The sequence below is a fragment of the Dermacentor silvarum genome, chromosome 6 (assembly GCF_013339745.2).
Source record: "Dermacentor silvarum isolate Dsil-2018 chromosome 6, BIME_Dsil_1.4, whole genome shotgun sequence".
Classification (NCBI taxonomy): domain Eukaryota; kingdom Metazoa; phylum Arthropoda; class Arachnida; order Ixodida; family Ixodidae; genus Dermacentor; species Dermacentor silvarum.
Window position 1 is genome coordinate 115,802,142 of NC_051159.1, and position 20,331 is coordinate 115,822,472.

Consider the following 20,331-nt stretch of genomic DNA (forward strand, 5'->3'; position numbering starts at 1 on the left):
CATGCGCGAGTTGGGTACTTGAGAATTTTACATGGCGGAGTTCTCGGGGTGCCGAGCGTGTTCGAAGCAACGCAGCCGTGATTCCGCTGTAACGTCATGCAGTCGCAGTTGCGTGAACACGAAAGGCAAGATGGGTGCATACCGCTTTTAGTAGCCGTCCAGTTCCGCGCTGGTTATAACCACCACCACCGTGGTCATAGTGTAACGCCGCCCAAACTGGCCCTATTCGGCATTGCAACCTTATCTTGGGTAAGAACGCTGCACGAGGTTACATATACTGGCTTCATGATGAGAGCAAACCCGACCGAAGGTTCGGTGCCGGCCGGGGATTCGCATCACCTATATCCCATGAAAAAAAAAAAAAAAGTGCCGGCGCAGTTTCTCGCGAAAGGATTACTCCAAGGTGAGGCAACTGAGACTGCAAATTTCGTTTTCAGCGGCGTACGTCACGGCGAAGCGGTTCAAATACCGCTGCCATACGGGACACTTTCGATCGATCGAGTCCATTCGGGATAGAATTTCCATCGCGATTGGTTCGTTTGCGTAGGTTGAAGAATGGAGCCAATCGCGATAGCGAGTTTCAATCCTGGTCGGGCCCGATCGCGATCGAAAGTGCCCCGTGTAATTTGACCGCGATCGAGCCCGATCCGGATCGAATTTCTCGGTCGCGATTGGCTTTCTTCGTTCAATCTGCGGAAGGGAGCCAATCCATCCGGATCGGGCTCAATCGCGATCGAAAATGGGTGGCTGTGGCTTCCCTGTGGCTTCTACTGCAGCACGCGCTCGGGCCTCTAGGGCGCGTTGATCCTCCAGGGTCGAGCAGCCGAGCAGGGCAGCCTCCCAGCTCTCTCGGGTAGGGGGGAATGGGAAAGAGTGTGGCGGGACCGCCGGGTTTGATGGGCAGGCCCACACCATGTGAAAGGAGTCCGCGAACGGATGGTCACAGTGTGGGCAGGCCCCGGAGAATGCCGGGTTAAAGTGTGTGAGTATGGCCGGGCACAATACCGCGTTGGTGTAGAGACGGAGGAGCCAGCGCTCGTCCGCCTTGTTTAGGCCCGATGCCGGTGGTGGGAATCTGAGCCTGTGCGATTTGTACAGGGCCGTGATTTGTTTGAAGGATGTAGCCGGATTTGGTCGGGTCACTTGGTGTCACCAAGGCTCGCCGCAGAGTAAATAAACTCCGACCTACGCACGCCTGCGCCAGCAGGCCGCGCCATCATTACATTCATTGTGAGAGCGGCTACAGAAGGCAGGTCAGCCACCAGCAATTAATTCCGTTGCCACACGACCACCTTTGACCGCGATCAAGCCCGATCCGGATCGAAATTCTCGACCCCGATTGGCTCCCTCGCGCAGCTGCGCAAAGTTGCCGATCACGACCGAGAAACTCGAACCGGATCGAGCTTCATCGCGATCGAAAGTGCGCCGTGCTCCACCAAGTCAACGAGGGAAGAATTTTACCCCCAACCGGCAACAGGTCCAACTGCAAGAAATTGGGCACCGCTTGTAAATAAAGTTGAACTTTCTCTCCTAGATAGGGGTGGTATGCTGCAGACTGACGTGCAAATAGCACCTTCAGGACTCCAGTGTTTTTCACATAGTGTGTTAGTACACAGCGTACGTCCATCTACCTCTGCCTTTACAGTAGAAAATAGCAGGATTGTGGAAGCAGAGCTAGGGCTGCTTTCAACCAAGTACAGATATCAAATAGATCCCTCAAGCATCCATACAGTGCGTACCGTAGCCTCGGCTCGGTCCTGGGTTCGGCCACCCCGGCCCATTGATCGCACCGCCGTTAGTCACGTGACCAGTCGGCTCGTGGAGGCGTTGGCATGCGCGGTGAGGGTGCGTGCTGCAGCAGCTGCAGTGACCCATGCGGGCCTAGCCTAGTTCAGCGGTGGTAATCGCTGTTTACGGTTATTGGAAGGTGTCCGCGAGTAGCATTGGGCGCCTGTTAAATCTTTACTTGGAACTGTTTCAACAGCGAAGTTCTTCCAGAGGCCGGGAAGATGGGGGGCCTTTTCCGTAGCGAGGAAATGACGCTTTGCCAGCTGTTCCTTCAGTCCGAAGCAGCCTACGGCTGTGTGTCGGAGCTAGGCGAGTTGGGCTTGGTCCAGTTCAGAGATGTAAGTCTGCTTTCATCTCGCCATACGGTCTCTGATTACCGCTAACGCCACTGGGCATAGCCGTAATTCATAGTATTAGCTCTATGTCATCCATAATATTTATTTTGCCGTTTTCTTCATGCTCAATGTGCTGCTTTCTAGCTCAACCCTGACGTCAACGCTTTTCAACGAAAGTTCGTCAATGAAGTACGTCGCTGCGATGAAATGGAGCGAAAGCTACGTGAGTAATAACCCACGGTCGCCCTCTCTACCGCCCATCATAATTTTCATGTGCATGCTTGCTGGGCATCTAGCTGTGTTGAGCTCGTCATGTGACTCAATTGCCATCGTGTTCACGCGCCGCCCTTCAAACCGTCGGCTGTCTAGTTCACGTGATAGATTCGCTGGTCGGAGTCGCTGTGCAAAAAGCGTACGCCAGTCACATTTACTGCGCTCGAGCGGTCCACTTCATGGCACGAATCCAAATCTGGCAGCTACTGAGTTTAGTTTGAAGTGTGACTCTGAAGTCTCAACACAAGTGAAAATATTCAAATGGAACCTGCTAATCTGACGAGATCGGAGGAAGCAATAACTTCCCCTGTAAAGGCTCATTTTGAACCTTTGTTTCTTGTAACGTACATGTAAGGTTAAGCAGGATGCGAACATGCCGTGTTGTGCTATGCCAGCATAATGCAACTATATTGATGACTCACTACACATAAGTAACCTACTGCACTTTTCTGTTGGTAAACCGATTCTGATTAGTGCGAGCAACGTGTAACATTTTTTTTTTTTTTCCTGCCTTGTACATATTTTTGTGGCCATGACATTGTGTGCGGCCAACTGTGTCATTGATAATTTGTCGTATCACATCCAGGATTCCTGGAGAAGGAGATCAAGAAAGATGGGATCCCCATGCTGGACATTGGCGACAACCCAGAGGCACCACAACCTCGAGAGATGATCGACTTGGAGGTGAGCGATCAACTACTGTTGTGTGATTCACCTGTGCCTGATCTTATGGGACCAACACATTGAAGGTAACACACTTGAAAAGAAGCGAAGAACCTTGTAATGGGGGGGGGAATAGAAAATAATAGAGTTAACACTAAGAGAGTGACGGCAGTGTGAATTGGTGAGCAGATGTTTGTAGATGTTGTAGACATTTTAGAATTAGTTATTGTTCATTATTATAAGAGAATGGGCGTCAAGTGGAGTCGAGCATAGTTTAATGGTAGCACGTGATTAGATAAGGCTATCACGTTACAAAATTTGAATGCATAGCATCGTTCAGCTGATGCATGACTAGTAATTGCAGGTCTTCTTGAGAGACTTCTATCTTGCATTGGATCTTGGTGCGCATGTGCAGATGTAAAAACAAGATTGTTGTAGTGTCAGATTGTATCCACGTTTCCTGTATGTGTAAAGCACAAAGGTTGGGTGCACTGCTCTCAACGTGCCTTCACTTATTGCATGTCTAAAAATGCATTCAAGAAAGATGCTGCATGATTTTGAGAAACTTGCAGCAAACTGTTTCTGTGCATTTACGTTGGCTTTACTGTATACAAGCTTGCTAAAATTATGGCAGGTTAAAAATTGCGGTGATATTTTTATCCATTTCACTTGTCTCTGATACATTTAGTTAAGTTTGCAGCTGCTTTTCAGCTTGTGGGCATACCCTGGTTAATATAGCCATGCATTGACCATCATGCAAGCGGTTTGTATCGACACAAACAAGTAAACAAAAATGCCTGTCCTATACACGGTTTCTATAGGCCAGCCCTATGCCTGATTTTTATTCACATCTTAATTTGGCATGATACGCCAATCTATATAGCATGGCTGTATGTGCCAGTTCATTTGTTTTTATCATGCCCCTACTTCAAACTTGTTTCTTGTGCTAATGCACTATTTGATATCTCTTCCTATAATCGAGTTCGTCATCATTGCTTTGGGGCTGTTTAGCCATAGTAGATGTGCCAATAAACAGCAGCTAATATTAATAAGCAAAAAGAAAAATGTGCCTGGTTTTAATTAAGAATCCCTAACTTCTGTTTAAGAGCACAGTCCACAATTCACAAACCTGTTCAATTTTCCGAGCTCTTGTGTGGGGTGTTTTCGGTATTACTTTCTAGGAGACAGTTGCTGCAGCTATGTGAACTCAGTCTGGCAATGGCAGGTGCACTGTTAATTACACTGCACCTGCACAGATGCCAAGCTTTTGATTTGCTCACTTCTTGGATTGACCTTTTTCATTGCTGTGATTGTGCAGGCCACATTTGAGAAGCTTGAGAACGAACTGAAAGAGGTTAACACCAACGCTGAAGCACTGAAGAGGACCTACCTTGAGCTGACTGAGCTCAAGCACATTCTGCGTAAAACACAGGCCTTCTTTGATGAGGTATGTTGCTTCCCTGGCATGATCTCCGAGTGTACCTAGTATTCTTGTAGTTGTGTTATATTATTGTAATGTTATTGTCTGTAGAAGACGAGGGTCTACAGGGTATGTCCGAAAAGTAATGTCAGTGAATTGCTTGAAAAAATTTATCGGTCAGATTGGTACAACACATGAAAAGATTTCAAAATAGGCTCCTCCTGCATCGATACACCACTTCCAGCGAGATTTCCCGGCATCGAAGGCGTAATGGTAGGCCTCCTCCAGAATGTCCTTTAGAGCCTTGAGCCTCTTTGACTTTCTCAGCTGTCCCGAAATAATGTAATTTCATCGGAGTTTTCTAGTGCGTAAATAATATGTTTCAGGGATCCATGCCAGGACTGTAGGGTGGCTGGGGAACCGCTGGCCCCTTTGAATCGACTAGGAAGCGGGTCATGAGGAAGGAAGTGTGGGCTGATGCATTGTCACGGTGAAGCTTCTAATCTCGTGATGTCAAACCGGACGCGATGAACCTTTCGTTTGAGTCTCTTGAGCACTTCCACGGGGAATTTGGTGTTGAGAGTTTTACCATGTGGTACAGACTCATGGTGGATGAGCCCCTGATGTCAAAGAACACACTGAGCATGGTCTTGACCTTTTGACTTGCCCAATCTGGCCTTCTTGGGGCAAGAGAATGCCGAGGTGTGCCTCTGGGCAATTTGCATTTTTGTTTCGGCGCCATATTCAAACACCCAGGACTCGTCACCTGTGATGACATTGTCTAAAAAGTGGGGCTCACTTTCACACAAGTCCCAAAGTTTCTGGCACGTTTCAGCTCGGTGCGATCTTTGGTCGTCCGGTACCACCTTGGGCACAATCTTCGCGCACACTTCTCGCATCTAAATTATTCCTCAAAATCTGGGGAACGGTACGTTTTGGAAAGTTTCTTGTCTGTGCCATTAAACAGACATTCAAACAACGGTCTGCTTTCAAAAGATCTCTTGCACGTGTCACATTATCGTCTGTGATGGTCGTTGATGGCCATCCAGAGTGGGTTTCATCGCTGGCCTCTTCACTACCTTCTAAAAAAGCCTTATGCCACCGGTAGACTTCACATTCCGACAAACATTTATCACCAAAGGCTGTCTTTATCATAGGAAAAGTTTCCACTGTGGACTTGCCGAGTTTCACACAAAACTTGATAGCAATCCTTTGTTCCAACGAACGCTGCATTAAGGCTTGCACAGGAAATGAAAACGAGTTTTACAGAAAAGCCTGTCCTTACTTTCCAGATAGTCGCAAATGGCTGAGCGACCGTGTATGCGTACGCTTAATTCCCCCTCCACCAATCCCAAACAGTCCTAGCGCATTGCAGCGTATAGCCGCTTCACAATATAATCACTGGCACTACTTTTCGGACAAACCCTGTATTCTATACTTCGTGTCATAACACACCAGGCAACGCTATGAAGACTAGAAAGACTTTTCCCACTGCTTGCACTTGGGACCAAAAAGTAATGTCGCGTATAAAAGATATACAGTGTAGACCGCTTATAACGTAAGTCGCCCGAGTCGCGAATATCCGCACTATAAGCGGTACCGCACTATAACCAAAGCAACAATTTTAAGGCCCGCACATATGCAAAACATGCGCACCGAGCCGCCACGCATATGCGACAGACGAGGAATGCAGCTAGAACGTTTGCATTCAATTTACAGTCGAATCTCGTTAATTCGAACCAAATCACGCGGCGGCACCTCCGACCGGCATTGCTCCGGCACCGCCATAGAGTAAAAGCTTAGGAGAGACCCCTCAAGGCTCAATGTCGCGAGAACAAAACAAAAAAGGAAAGGGAAAAAAAATGCGGTGGAAATTTCACCCTCTCTCAAATGGCAAGGTCGCCGATTCTGCGTTGCGCCGGAACATGCGTGTACGTGCTGACGTCTCAGCCACGCTACCGTAGCCACGCGTAGAAAATGGCAGTGAACCCTTCTTTCTCCTTTATGCTTCCTCTACTTTCTAGTCACGTGTTGACCTAGCACGGTGCGGCTACGGCGCAGAGGGAAGCAGCGGCACTGTCCCAGGCCGGCCAACGAAACTGCTCACACCAGCAAACGCCCGCTTCCCGATAGCGGCAGAAAACGAAACTTTGAGGAGCTGGCGCCGGGCCGGCTGGAGCGGCGGCGCCTGCACAGCGGCGGGCGCACAGTGACAGTCGAAAGTGAGGGAGCTACGAGGGAGGGCGAGGGGAGCCACCAAAGCGGCGGAGTTGCCGAGGCAAAATCCGCCTCCCTGCTGCCCTCCTCCCTCACATTCCACGGTCTCCGCCTGCGCCCTTCGCCGTGCTGTGCCTGCGCCGCCCGCTCCCTGAAGTTTCGTTTACTGCCGTTATCGTGAAGCGAGCGTTGGATGGCGTTGGCAGTTTCGCGGCCCTTGCTCGCTATGCGCGCCGTGATATTTCCCGACTCGCACTCAAGAGTCTGGTTTCAGCCTCACTGGCTGTTCGTTCGTACCACATGCCCTTCTCCTCCACTTCGTCTCTTTCTTCCTCGAGCACTCCTTGGGACGCCCGTTTGAGGGGAGCGTTCGCCGTCTCTGCTGACTTCCGTACTCCCAGCACTGTAACCGGTATTTCGTTTCCCGCAACTGCACTATAAGCGATACGTGCATACATGGAGTGCTATGGGAAAATTAACGGGAGTCTGAAAAGACCGCGCTATATCCGGTCCTGCACTATAAGCGGTTACGTTATAAGTGGTCTATACTGTAGGTATGCATAATGTAATTCGATGAAACATGTATAATTTTATGTTGCGAAATGGGACGTAATAATCACGTGGAAGGCAAGGCGTTGCAGATATGGAGCTACCACGGATTAAGTGGAGTGACCTTTATCTGTGGCCAGCGACCACAGCTCAATGCTTGCACTCACAACCAAAACATAGTATGTCGCATGCTGGAAGTGCACAAATAATACATGATTCGACATAGCTTTACGTCTACAAGTTGTAGCTGTAAGATATGTAGTAGTAGTGGTTATTCCATAAAGTGTCGCAGATGAAAAACAACTGCTCTGCGAAACGTGCAGATTGCGACTTCTACGACCGCACTACTTGCGTTGCTTCCACAGTGTTGCCTGTTAAGTACAAAACGAAGTATAGTTTCGTCTTCTTTCTGTTCAGTTTTTTACTGCCTGCCAGCTAATCACATAGTGGTTTTCAGCAGGGTAGTGCCTGCAGATGACTTTAATAAAACCTCGCATACATTTGTGGTGAGCTTGTACAGAAAAAACCATAACGCATGTCCTTGCATCACTGCATTGGGGTATTGCCGTATTTGCAAATTGTAAATGGTTTCTTGGCTCTGTTTCCTAGGAAGAACTTTGTGCAGCACAAAATTTAGACGCACTGTGCTTACTGCATAGTGCGGTTGGTGTATTTTGACACTTCGGCCTTTCTGCACAATCTCTTAACCTCAAAATATAATGACAAATTGTCATAGTAGGATCTTCAAAATTGTTTGATTGTTTAAGTTTCCCTTGTTGACTAGCCACTGCAGGAGCTCTTCCTTTGGGACAAAAAGCTTACTATACTAGCATAGATCCCTCTTATATTATGATAACCATACATAGCGACAAAAAATAGGTCTCAATTAAGCTTAGAGCACGATATTGTTTGGTTTGTTGTGCTAGCATGTCCTTTAGTGATTTGAGAGATCAGAAAAACAAGCCGAGGTAATACTTTTATGGGTCCCTGGCGCAAGCCATGTCGCATGGTATATTGCAGTGGTGCTTTTTCTTGCTAGCAGTACTGATGCATACTGTCACTTGCCAAGTATGCAAATTCATGTTCCAATTATTGTTAGGGTCAGAGCATCGTAAGCCTTGAGATCTGGAAAAAAAATTTTTTAACAGAAGACCAAAACTTGATAGGCGCACCAGCCTCGTGTAAGTGCAGCAGGTGTTTGTATATACACTTTGTAGTTGTTAAGTAAGCACCACTGCACTGCTGTGTAGCATGACAATGCCAAATAAAGCATTGTTTTGGCAGATCGAAGGGTCAGCATTCTCGAGATGTTGAGCAGTGGTCTGTTCCCCCCAATGTTATTGAAGCATTTTGCCCACAGGTAAAGAACACTTAAATGACAACAAGTTGCAGGGGCACACTAAGATGTCCAGCAACAACTTGCCGTGTGGCAAGTTGCTGTCAGTTAGTGAAGCTTTTGACTGTTTGCTGCGGACAAAATCCTTTGTTTCAGTGGCTCCTGCTCAGTTCCTTTTGATTCTGGTACTTCGGAGAGTAAACTTGCCTAGTTTTCCTGGCAGGCCTTTCCAATAGACCAAACTCGCCATGTTAAATGTGCGTGCGCATTTGCCCTGCCGACATGATGGTGGTGCTGGTAGTCCTTCGTGCTTTCCATCAAAGCTTACGTTTAAAGCAACCTCTGGGTGTGTGGCTGGGTAGTAGCAATAGTTGTTTGATTAGCCTTTTATACCCATTGACATTGTAGAGTAGTAATCAAGTAGACATACCAGGGTATAATACTGAAGTGGAACTTCTTGTTATTAAATATCTGGGACACGAATATTGTTAGCACGTCAGCTAGTTGCAGTAACTAAAACATATAGCTAAATTAAGTAAAAGGTAAGTGGAGCAAAGAGTAAAAAATAAATAATGCATGAGAGTGTACTACCTATATTTTGTAATACATCACGAAGAAAACACCCTTGCTGTTCTTGTAGAATGTGCTTGTCCTTGCTTCCCTGCCTCAAGTGCAAAGCCAGTTTGTCACAAATATTCTTAAAAACTGGCATCCCTTGTAGCAGGATGGCGTAGTGAAAGTTGTCTTGGGATAGGTCTTCTCACAGCTTCTTACCTCTTTGTAAAATGCAGTTCTCCATTGAGAGAAGGCATTCTTCATTCTAGGCCATACCCGGAGTTCATGTCTACGGCCCATTTGCTGGGGAGATATAAATGAAGATGGGTAAAGCACAGGGATAATGTTTGGTCTATCGTAGTGTATCAAAGCAGGGGGAGCAGGCCACTGTGATGTTAGCAACCTTGTGTCATTTTATTTTCATTTTTCACCGTTGCGCTTTGTGCAAAATGTGAGTCTTTTCTAATTGAATGTTTTGAGTTTTTCCAGTTCTGATTGTGGTCTTTCTCTTTTTTTTTCTTTTTTTTGAAGATATCTTCGGTACAGGTAGCTGGAAATTTTTCTTAATTCAGTCTTGTCCTGGTGCCGTCTCGATTGCTACGTGCATGAAGCTTCCTTGGGCGAGAAAGCAGTTTTCTGAATAACTGACCTAAGTCCAAGTTTAAGGTTTTTCATTGCTGTGGCCATTCACCTGTTGTAATGCATTAGTTTTGTTAACAATTTCTCTCAACACTGTATTCTCGTTATGATGCTTAGTTGAGAACATTGTTTTTTAACCAGCAGAGTAGTATGTCGCTGCAGCTTACAGCTTTGTGATAGTTAATGAAGCAGGATGTCAAACTAACATAATAGAACTCTTAGGTTCTCGCATGCACTAAATTTTATCATGTGACATTGTCTTAGCAGAATGTTTAAAGGGGGACATAGGGTCTTCAAGTCTGAAAAATCATGTTTTTATAGAACATGTAGTCGAGAAATTTGCTGACATTTTAATTCACTTTGTGATGTCAGCCTCACTGTGGATCAGTGTTTTTGTTTAATTTAATAGCATTGTAGTGCAAATTTGGAGCAGCATTGATTTGGAACTTATGGTAGACATAGCAGTAGGTTGCTTTTGAATGTAAAAAAAAAAAAAAAGATACTGCACTATGATTGGCGAGAAGAGTTTCTTAAACTGTATATAAATTTGTACCGAGAAGCTATACCAACATTTTTTTTTTTTTTGAGATTTGGTGTTGCATATAGCCAGACACGAGAAAAACATTGTAGAAGTTAGCAGAGTGAATAACAATGCCTGTTGGTACGTCAGAAAACTGCACTAAGCATCAAAAAAGGAACTTGCAAATATTAAGGAGCTCACATACGTATATACAAGAAATACGAGTGTCTTTTGCATTACTTGGGGCAGTGTTCATGACAAAAAGCTTCCTGTCATTTCCACAATGAAGATATTGTGACCTAATTGACCTGCTGTAACAGTGATTGCATATGCAAGATCGGTGCATTGATCTAAGTCAGAGTGGTTAGGTTAAGAACAGTGAAGGTTGCGCTGCACCTATGTCCCCCTTAGTGAAAGTTTACAAGTAGCATTGTGAGGTTGATTGTTAAAAAAGCAAGTGAAAACGGCGCTGCATGCTTTATCTGGATTAAAGCTTCCTATTTGCTAGCTAACTGCTAATGGCCAAAGCAAAAACCATTAGGGCATGCTGTCCTTGCCTAATCTTGTGATTGGCATTCCCGAACACTCGCAAGAGCATTCTTGTAGTGCAAGAATATTCAACATTTATTGGCTGCTGATGTCGCTGCCTGTTTTGGGGCCAAGTCACATGAAAAATTAACCACTTGAAGCAGGAATTGGACTGCTTGGGTAGCCAGGACTTGATGAATTACACTAATTTCCATCTGCCTTCACAACTTCTTTTTATTTCTTGTGGTGAGCACGCGGCAACTTTGGGCGAGTGGCAAATTTAGGCGAATTTTAAATTGCACATACAGCTGCTGGGCATCAGATTTCAGTCATTTGCAGGAAGGGGATGCTGAGGTAATGTTTCGTCTTATTATTACTCTGTTTTGCTTTGGCCATTACAAGGGAAAGTACTGTGGTTACATGTTTTATTATTATTAATTTTTTTTTTTGTCACTGGCTGACAACTTATTTTTTGGTCAAAGCAGAGCGTTTGGTACAGCCTGTTTGCAATCTATGTTAGTAGGGAAGACAGGGGCATTCATTTGCTGTTCTTCCTCACAGTTACGTATCTCGAGAGAAAAAAACATTAAGAGAGCAGAGTATGTAAAAGAATGTCACATTTGTCGCCCTAGAAGTCAGTCTTGCAGACTAATTGAAAGTTGCTGCCTGCTCACGTGATGGTGTTCGAAACATTGTGAAACTTGTGTGCTGAAGTTTCTCCCCCCCACTTCCCTTCAATGATTTTATGGTGCTTTGTCATGATACCCCTGTCTTCTCTTTCTTGCCTTGCTTGTGTACCTGTATGCAACTAACCTGCTTTTCTGTCTCTGGCTCTGTCCTCTGCTATAATGTGGGAGTCCCTTTCACACTCTTCAAAAAAAAAAAAAAAGACTTGGGGAGCAAAGTTCACACTTGGTGGCCAAGAGTTGCCGTGCGAGTGAATTGGGTGGGGGACAGGATGGGGTGTTTGGCATGCACAAAAGCAAAGATTGCAATTGTGGATTGGCGTGTTGCACCCTTGTCGGGATATCGACAGCCTAGGTTGCATGCCAGCGCAAATCACTGTTGGGTAGTTTTGAAACCAGTAAAGTGCATTGTGGATGGATCTGCGCTGCGCGAGTGTGATTATGTGCAGAGTTTTTATCTTTGTTTCTTTAATGCTGCTCCTGGGTTTACAAAAAAATGTACGATGGAAGTGTCATAATTTCTATAGAGGCACTTACCTGCCTATTTCCTTCGGAGCAATTGTCTAACTTTCTCTCTGAGCAAGTGTGTCGGGGAGTAAAATGTTTGGCACATTAATGAAATCTATTTGCATTTGTCTGATTGACATTAGATTGGCTTTAAAGTACTAATAGACTGAGGAACACCTCGATTTTAGCGAAGTGTTTCTTATTTGTATGGAGAATTTCAGTGGTGACAGAACCAGAACTATATGCACACATAAACGGTGCAGGTGTAAACACATGCATGCTAATGCATGCGCACATAAATACAGGCTGCTGTAGTTGATCCCCATTGCCGTGTCAGTCGTCCTGGTTTTGGCTTGCTGGAATTCTTTCTGCATCTAATGAATATTTCTAGACCAAAAAAAATACTTTTTTTACTAGTGTTCACACACCCTGTTCGTATTATAATCAATTGGGGCTCTCAGCTTTGTTGCCTAATGCTACATATAGTTTACCATCACTGCTCAGTGTCTGCTGTGCACAAGATGGGAATGCAAGCTGATGTGCAGTCCGGAAATGCACATTGTACTTTTGTAAGCAGAGATGCAAAACCCTGCACATACTCATTGATGAAAAGCACATGTTGTAGTCTGTTTCACCCATCTAGCAACCAGCTAGCGCAACTTCTTTCTTTCTTGATCCAGTGCAATGCATGCATATGCGACGTGCTCTCATCTCAAGTGGCTGTTTTTAAAGCAGAGCAGAGGAGTTGTCCACTGTGGGCACATTGCGGAGAAAGCACCGAGCTTGTTTGTGGAGCCCAGTGCTGTGACCCTGGATATCTGAAACGAGCGTGGATTTCTGATACGGCAGCATCTGCGTGTTGCATGCACTTGCCTTGTGCTTCTGGGAGATGTTTATAGGATCACCTCTGATGGTTTTAGCAAATGCTTTAAGTAATTCTGTGCCGCAGAAGGTTCTTTTTAGCAACACATTATTCATGGCAGGGGCCATCAAGCGTTGTTTCATAATAGTGAATGATTCTTAAGAAGCGAAAATTTCCTATCTAATATTTGCATATTATCGAGTGTGCACGTTGTAATTACCTAAATGAATTAACTGGCTACTCAAGGCATGCCCCTTTAGTAGGAATCTCTCTGAACTGGTGCTAGGCTCGGGATTCCTACTGTAAATGAACACACCTTGAGCAGTCACCATATTCATTTACAGTTACAACACGTGCTCTGAAGTCTAACTTTTAGATTATTAGATCTCACTGGCAGCGCCTGTTGTGAAAAATAATGTGAATGTCTTCATATGGACGCATTTGCTGAAACACCCAGTTGTGTATTAGAGCCAAGCTGTGTACTTAGGTGCGGCCTCTTCATTGTTGAAGAGCTGGATAGACTGCCTGGGTGCATCTTTATTTTAACTTTGTGCTTTGCACCATTTTGCAAGACTTACTGCTACTACGTCAAGGTGGCAATTGGGCATCTTCGCATGGCTATCATAGGCCACAACACGGCTGAAGACTATAGCCAAACTTGGGCCCTCACCTGCCTCCTCCCTTTTCTTGTAGAACCCGTTACCTTCTTGGTTTGCCCTACTGTCCTGACCAAGAAAGCTTTTCTGTACCTTTCTATGAGCCTAACATTTTATTACCACGCTAACTCTGTAGTTGACATTGTGTGCTCCATTGCACTTTCCTGTTGCTCTCTCTGCATTTTGGTTTCGCACTTTCAGTGTAACTTATTGGTGCCGGGTTCTTCCGTAATGTAGCGCTGTGTGCACATTTTAGAATGCACTCAACCACAAATGCTTATGGACCACAGGATTCTAGAACTGGTGAATATTTTCGGAGTGAATATTTTCGGAGTCGGGGATGTTTGGATATCCAGCCTGTACTAGTATACGTGAAAAACGTACCGTTTGGTTTTATTAGCTATGCCATAAACTGCTTGGAAAGCCAACATTTTCTCGGATATTGTGGTCTGTTAACTATTGCAGTTGACTGCAAAATTGATCCAATTATGCGGCGGGTCGAATTAAACAGGATGCAGAAAAATGTCAAAAACGCACCACTGGTTCATTTGAAAGTATTTGCCGGATTCTAACACGCCCCTGAATCAAACGCGTGCCTGCATTTTTATGCGCCCAAAGTAAAGAACTAATGTAGAAATACCTTTAAAGCTCCTAAACAAAGTAAAAATCTAACATGCACACAATTTATTTAGCAAGAAAAAAGGCCAAGGGTCTAATATGTATTGCCGATGGTTGCGAGTTTCCTAAAGTCAGCGTCGCCGCAGTACAGCGGTGTTTTGCGGTAAAGCATACTAATGCCGCAAATGCGGTTTTGGTTTTGTATGAGATTGCACCATGCGGACAATTTCTGGCCTAATCTTGATGGGAAAAAATAAGCTGCATATTAAAATGTTAAGTGGCTAAACACCGTAATTGGACATTTTGAGTTGCTGTTATTGTTTGAAAACCTTCCTAGGGCAGGCCGAAAACGGGCGTTTAGACAGATGTGTGTTAACTGTCCCTTAAGCTCCGATTAGAGATGCTGCCACTATTCGAATCACCATGGGGGTCAGGTGCATGCATGCGGACTAGTAAAGTTCAAATTATCTGGCGAACACCAATTTTAGGATATAACCCAAAGTTTTGGCCTATAGAAATGCATGGACGCCGGCCAGTACCTTCGGTCGTGATAGAATTAACCAGAGTTGAATTAATGGAAGTCTTCTGCGCTGGCAAACAGGATAACTTTTGGGACAAAAACTACTTCAAAACAGAAACTTGTATTCTTGTAATAGCCACAATCTAACATTTTGCACTTCTGAAAAAGGTATGAGCAACTATTACGACTCTGTGCAGTAATTTGCTTCTTGCAAGCGGAATTGACTTCTCTTTTAATGCGCATTTAAACATTACCTAAATCATGCTGGGGAGATTGGTGGCTTAAATATGGTGTGTTTGGAAGCCTGTCCAAGTCTAGTGCCATATTTACAACTCAGCTAGGTTATTTACTCCTTGCAAGCTACAACCTGATGTAGAAGGCAAGAAAGATGCACTAGTCTAAGCACACTTTTTCAACAGTATTTTTGGTTTTGCATGTTCTAATCTTTTATTCTTTGTGATTGCATGCAGGGTGCATGTAGTACTTACTGCAGCATGCTTGCATGTGTTTCTACTGGATATTCCACGTTTGCATATCACGTGTCGTAAGGCGTGACGCATCTATGGCTACACTTGCATGGCTTGCATTACTCTTTTTCTTTCTTCCTTTTATTTCTTCCTTCTGTCTACTTAGGCTTGCCCATTCTTCTTTAGCGAGGGCTAAATTTGGAAAGTGTAGTTTATGTTAGTGCGTGCCAGTGCTCTCATTTTATTGCATAACTGTCACTGCAGCTTCACCAGTCCTGCGAGTTGCAGCTTATAGGCTTGGCAACTTTTATTTCTTTCTTTCGTTTTCTTTTTTTCAAAGCTTTATTGTACCATTTCACTTTAAGTACACTAGGTGGGGAGTGCTTCAGCCTCATGTGCTTATGATGCTATAAAACTTGGAGCTTATGCATTTGTGGGACCAGACCAGCAGATGACAGCTTTCTTTTCACGCTCAAGTAGGTATTCTATTGTAGTCTGTGCTACTTGCAAAGCATAAGCACTTGCATTTCAGGTTGGACACTTTCCAGCAATTGGCACCAGTTTTTGGTGACCCAAGGTGACAGGCACTGCACTCTCTTAGTACTGTAATTGAATGCTCCTGCACTTTCATATTATACGAAGCTATTGGCATGCACATTGGTTCATGGCTTCACTGATATTTCTGCATACAAACGTGGTGAAATTAATTTTTAGGTGATTATTTGGACAAATGTGATGAAATTAATGTAAGGGAAGCTGCATTATCAGAGGAATTTAAAGACTGAAGAAACCTTATCAAAATGTAAAGTTAAGGTATCCGCTACGTATTCATGATAAATGCACATTGTAAAAAACTTGCAAGGGTGAGAGGAACATGAGGCACAGTGTCTCTTTGCTCTGAAAACATCCTGGTTGGTACTAGTACTGTTAAATCTTTGCTTGTTTGTGTGTGCTTTTACTTTGCTACTTATATAGTGAACCATAAAACGTTAATTTTCAACGGGCAAACTTTCATAATTCAAGTGCACCATAAACATAGCTACTCAGCACAGGATGTAATAAAAGCTTACAATACATTATTTTAAAAAGCCATGTGTGGGTATGTAGCTTGCAAAACAACTTATATTTTTGGCTGACTGGTCCGTTTAAAATGTAATTTAATTTCTTGAGGATGTCTGCTGGGTCAAACAAGCCCAGCTGTTGCAGCTAAATGCCAATTTAAGATGTCGTTTATTTCCTACAGTAGGGCAGGGGCTGGTAAATTCATTATGCTGCAGGGTTTGATTTTTGACAGCAGGAAGCATGCTTTATTGGAACTAGAAGCATAAAAATCGCCACATATCTAGAATATTGTTAGCTTAGAAGTGCTATTTGCTTTGTGGCACGAAGCATTTAATTATGAAGAAAGCCGAACACAAGGTTTTTTTTTTTTGGTCACTGTAGCTGAATTCAAGACAGTGGTTAGAAGAAAAACTGCTCGCATAGTGAAATTTGGTGAACCCAATTAAAGTGGCTTGTAAAGGCTGGCTTCACACACACAGCTCTTTGAACCTTTTGGTTACCACGTCTCACTGGGTAGGATGGGATGAAGAATGGGCAAGCCTTCATGTGCGACATTCTCTTCCCCTGTTAGTACCCTTTCCCTCGACGCCCCTTTTCCCCCACCCTTTTCCTTCAATGGGCCGATGGGACAGAAGAGCAGGCTTGTGTGTACAATGCGAGTGCGTTTGTCACACCAGGCGGAATTTCATCACCGTGCACAGATGCACGACCCGAGTGCCCAGGAAGAGCACGTCATGCTGCTGGGAGACGAGGGCCTCAGGGCTGGCGGACAGGCCCTCAGGCTCGGGTGAGCTAACATCAAGGCTTGGGTCACAAAATGCCAGGGGTGCACAGCTGAGCTAAGGCGGGGCACGGCAACACATTCTTGCAGCATTTGACAAGAGCCTGCCAGGGTTTAAAAGTACGGCACTCGGCTTACAGTGCTTTGTTTCATCCTGGCATTGCTTGCTAGCACTGAAGTGGTTGCATCTGTATCACTTTCCTCTGCCGTGGAAGCGCCCAAACTTGAGTTCATTACACAGAAACAGGGGGGAAAAAAAAAAGAAATCTGATAAGAATGAGCAATCGGGACGAGGCACTGCAATCTTTGAAGGGGTGTGCCCTTCTTCCATATTTATAGCCATTTGTTTCCATCATGTCTGTGCCATTGTGCTACGGAGGCTCTTGTTCCTACTCAACCACAGAGTTCAGGGTTAGCACTGTTGAGAATGCTATACACTGTTAGTATTGCTACATCAGTGCACGTTAGAGTCCCAGGTGGTCAAAATTTTTCCGGAGCCTTCCACTGCAATGTTTCTCCTAACCAACTGTGCAGTTTTGGTATGTTAAGTACCTTGATTTAATTACTACATTTGAGTAGCCTGCCAAGTGTATAAAATTCCAACTACTAATGCAAGTAGTTGTACCGTGCTGGTGATTGTCACAGCAGTGCTGTTATGTGGCAGCCGAAGTATATGTGATATTTTAAGGCATTGCTCGAGCATACTCCTTCACATCTTTATCGCACGCTTTTGCTTAGTTCGGCAAGTCGTGCAGAAATATAATATGGATAGTTGCAACTTAGCCTGCACTTGCTTCAACCACAGTCAAGCTAGCTGCACTGCCTTAAAAAGTTTAGGACATTCAGCCTCAACAAATAAATGTGTTGCTTTGCCTGTGGCCTTCCCAGCTGTGCCAAACTGCATTTATAACAGCCAGTTTTATAACTTGAATGTGTTCACATAGTATTATGCATGCATGCTTGTTGTAGTGCTTACTTTTACATTAAATTTCTCCCAATGTTGTGCACTGAGTGCTGATGTCGGTCAGATAAGTCACATTCAAACTTCCTGCCTCTGTTACGTTTAACAGCGCATTTTACATTGCTACTTGCCCATTTTGAACACCACAGCACCCCCTTTGAGTGGTACTGGTACCACTCCATACTAAGTATTGCTACCGTCAGTGTCACTAATACCGCTGTTGCTTGAGAACGTGAATCATCTGTAGTAAATGACGTCTGCATTTAGTGTCATTGATTGGCTGCTACATGAGTATATTTAATGTTGATAGACAAAAAGTAGGGGTGACCGAATAGTGAGTTTTAGAATAGGGGTCCCAAAGAAATTGCGTTGGGAATGCTATTTCACTGATTTAGCGGTAGATCCAAAAGCTTCCCCAAAAACTTTGGTTGCGTCAACGAACATGGCGGCACCCATCGAAGCGACGGCTCTAACCGAGTACCAAACGGCTCGATTCGTGGTAATGCGTTAAGTTCGTAAGCTAGGAAAACTGATTGCGGTTATCGCTTTCTCTCAAAAAACGTTTGTACTGAAGATTGATTCATTAGACGCCGCTGATTCCGAATTCGATGGTCGATTTCTTGGCTTGTAGGCCTAACGTGGATTAGCTTGGCTGGTGAAGGCATGTGAAGTTGGTTACTAAAAATTAAGCGCAACAAATCGCTTGCTGCTAATCGAATAACCACTCAATTGTAATTAAACGCAAAACCACAAAAGTCAACATTACTCTTCTTATCATAAAATGGTATAGTTTATTTTAATATTTATAATAGTTTTTCTTTGACACCGTAGTGGCGCTGCAAGTGCAAGACGCAAAGCCTTATTCTAAAACTCTTCACTCCTGCATGCCCCAACGCTAACACCCGCAAAGCTCTCTGGGGCCCCAAACTTTTGGGGCCCCTATTCTAAAACTCTTGCGAATATTCGAAGTTTCAAATAGAATCAAATATGACCTTAAACATTTGCATTCTAAAATGAACTACTCTGTATTTTTAAATATTTAAAACTAACCAAGTATTTCGCAAGAATCGATAAATAAAGTGTCGTTACTGTTCTCTGTCTGCTGAACAAAGCATCACAAATTATCAGAAGTAAAACAACGTAGGTTTTAGAAGGAATGCAGATACAAAATGGATAATGCAAGTATTGTTTTCGTTTTCGCAGCAGAAGCCTACATGAAAACCTATGGGTGTTGCTTGACCATCATTTAGTGTTTCTGGCAGTCTAGTCAAATTTTTATCTCTTACGCTACGATCAGTGATGTTTTTCTTTCAAAGGGCTTTTTACATGCGTCTCTTGCTCAGAAGTCCTTCAACAGTTTTTTTTTCTCTCTTCCCGAACTAATCTTTTTGTGGCAGCAATTCTGTACAGCAGCCATTCTTGAAAAACTTCTTCAAAACCGGCTCTAAAGTTTTAATGGCCTTTCGTGCCTTTTTTAATGACAATCAGTTCTAGGGCTTAAAACTGATTCTTTGTCCCTATTAGCTAGCTGTCTCTTTTAGACTAGTTAGTGCAGGTGTCGTACCCAGTTATACGAAAATAAATATTTCGCCTGTGAATACATATACGCACCTGCGTTTGACTATTCGATATTTACTATTTGTGTTCAATTCATATTAGAAAAAATATATATTTGCCCACCTCTAGTAAAAGGATGTTCTCAATCAAATGAGTAAAGGGAAGTATATACTTGCCAGCACAGTGGCAAAAGAAAATGCAAGGATGAAAAGAAAACAGCTTAACATCTATACTCCTTTAAGAAACTCTTGTTTACTTTTTTAATACAAATCTTATTAGTGGCACACAGGTCAGTGCCAGATAGCATTTTTGTACTGGATTGTGTTCCACCATGTTTATTAACATAAGCAGGTTTGTACTCTCAAAAGTGTACCTCTAATTTAAAAATACTGCAATTGTTTTTGTACTTCTTTGACACATTGGACGCAGATGTCCCCTCTTCGCTGTGTAGCACCGCATGAAGCCTGATGCTGTGTCATGAATCGAATGTCATTAAAGGCAAGAGAGTTGGGCTAGTTGGAATTATGGACATATCCCAGCGCGTAAGATTATGAAATGAGTGGCAGAGACAAAAGCACGGCAGAAAAGGTAGAGCGCTCTACCTTTCCAGTCGCCCTTGTGTCTCAGCACCTCTTCAATTTTCTTACTTGCTGGAACGTGTCTTTGTCGAGTGTCATTAGATCAAATTAAAAAAATTGGTTTGCCTATGACAGGGGCATGAGTGGCAAATAAAGTTTATTTGAACTGTATGCTGCACCTTACATAACACCAAGACACTGTTTGGACAGATGCAGGCTGTACAGCAAAATCATAGCCAAAGAATTAAGTGCA

General features: G+C 44.0%; 1 protein-coding gene across 4 annotated transcripts in view; it reads left to right on the plus strand.

Moving 5' to 3' along the window:
- The first annotated feature begins 1,832 nt into the window (after positions 1-1,832).
- Positions 1,833-20,331, plus strand: part of LOC119455882 (V-type proton ATPase 116 kDa subunit a 1) — a 48,414-nt gene continuing 29,915 nt past the window's right edge. The window contains exons 1-6 of one of the 4 annotated variants that reach the window (XM_049669398.1): positions 1,833-2,126; positions 2,268-2,346; positions 2,983-3,080; positions 4,378-4,506; positions 9,668-9,682; positions 16,903-16,988. In XM_049669398.1, the coding sequence (XP_049525355.1) occupies positions 2,010-2,126; positions 2,268-2,346; positions 2,983-3,080; positions 4,378-4,506; positions 9,668-9,682; positions 16,903-16,988 (524 nt within the window). In that variant the 5' untranslated portion in view covers positions 1,833-2,009. Of the gene's footprint in view, positions 2,127-2,267; positions 2,347-2,982; positions 3,081-4,377; positions 4,507-9,667; positions 9,683-16,878; positions 16,989-20,331 lie in introns of all 4 variants that reach the window. The other 3 variants (XM_037717397.2, XM_037717399.2, XM_037717398.2) reach the window with 3 other exon arrangements.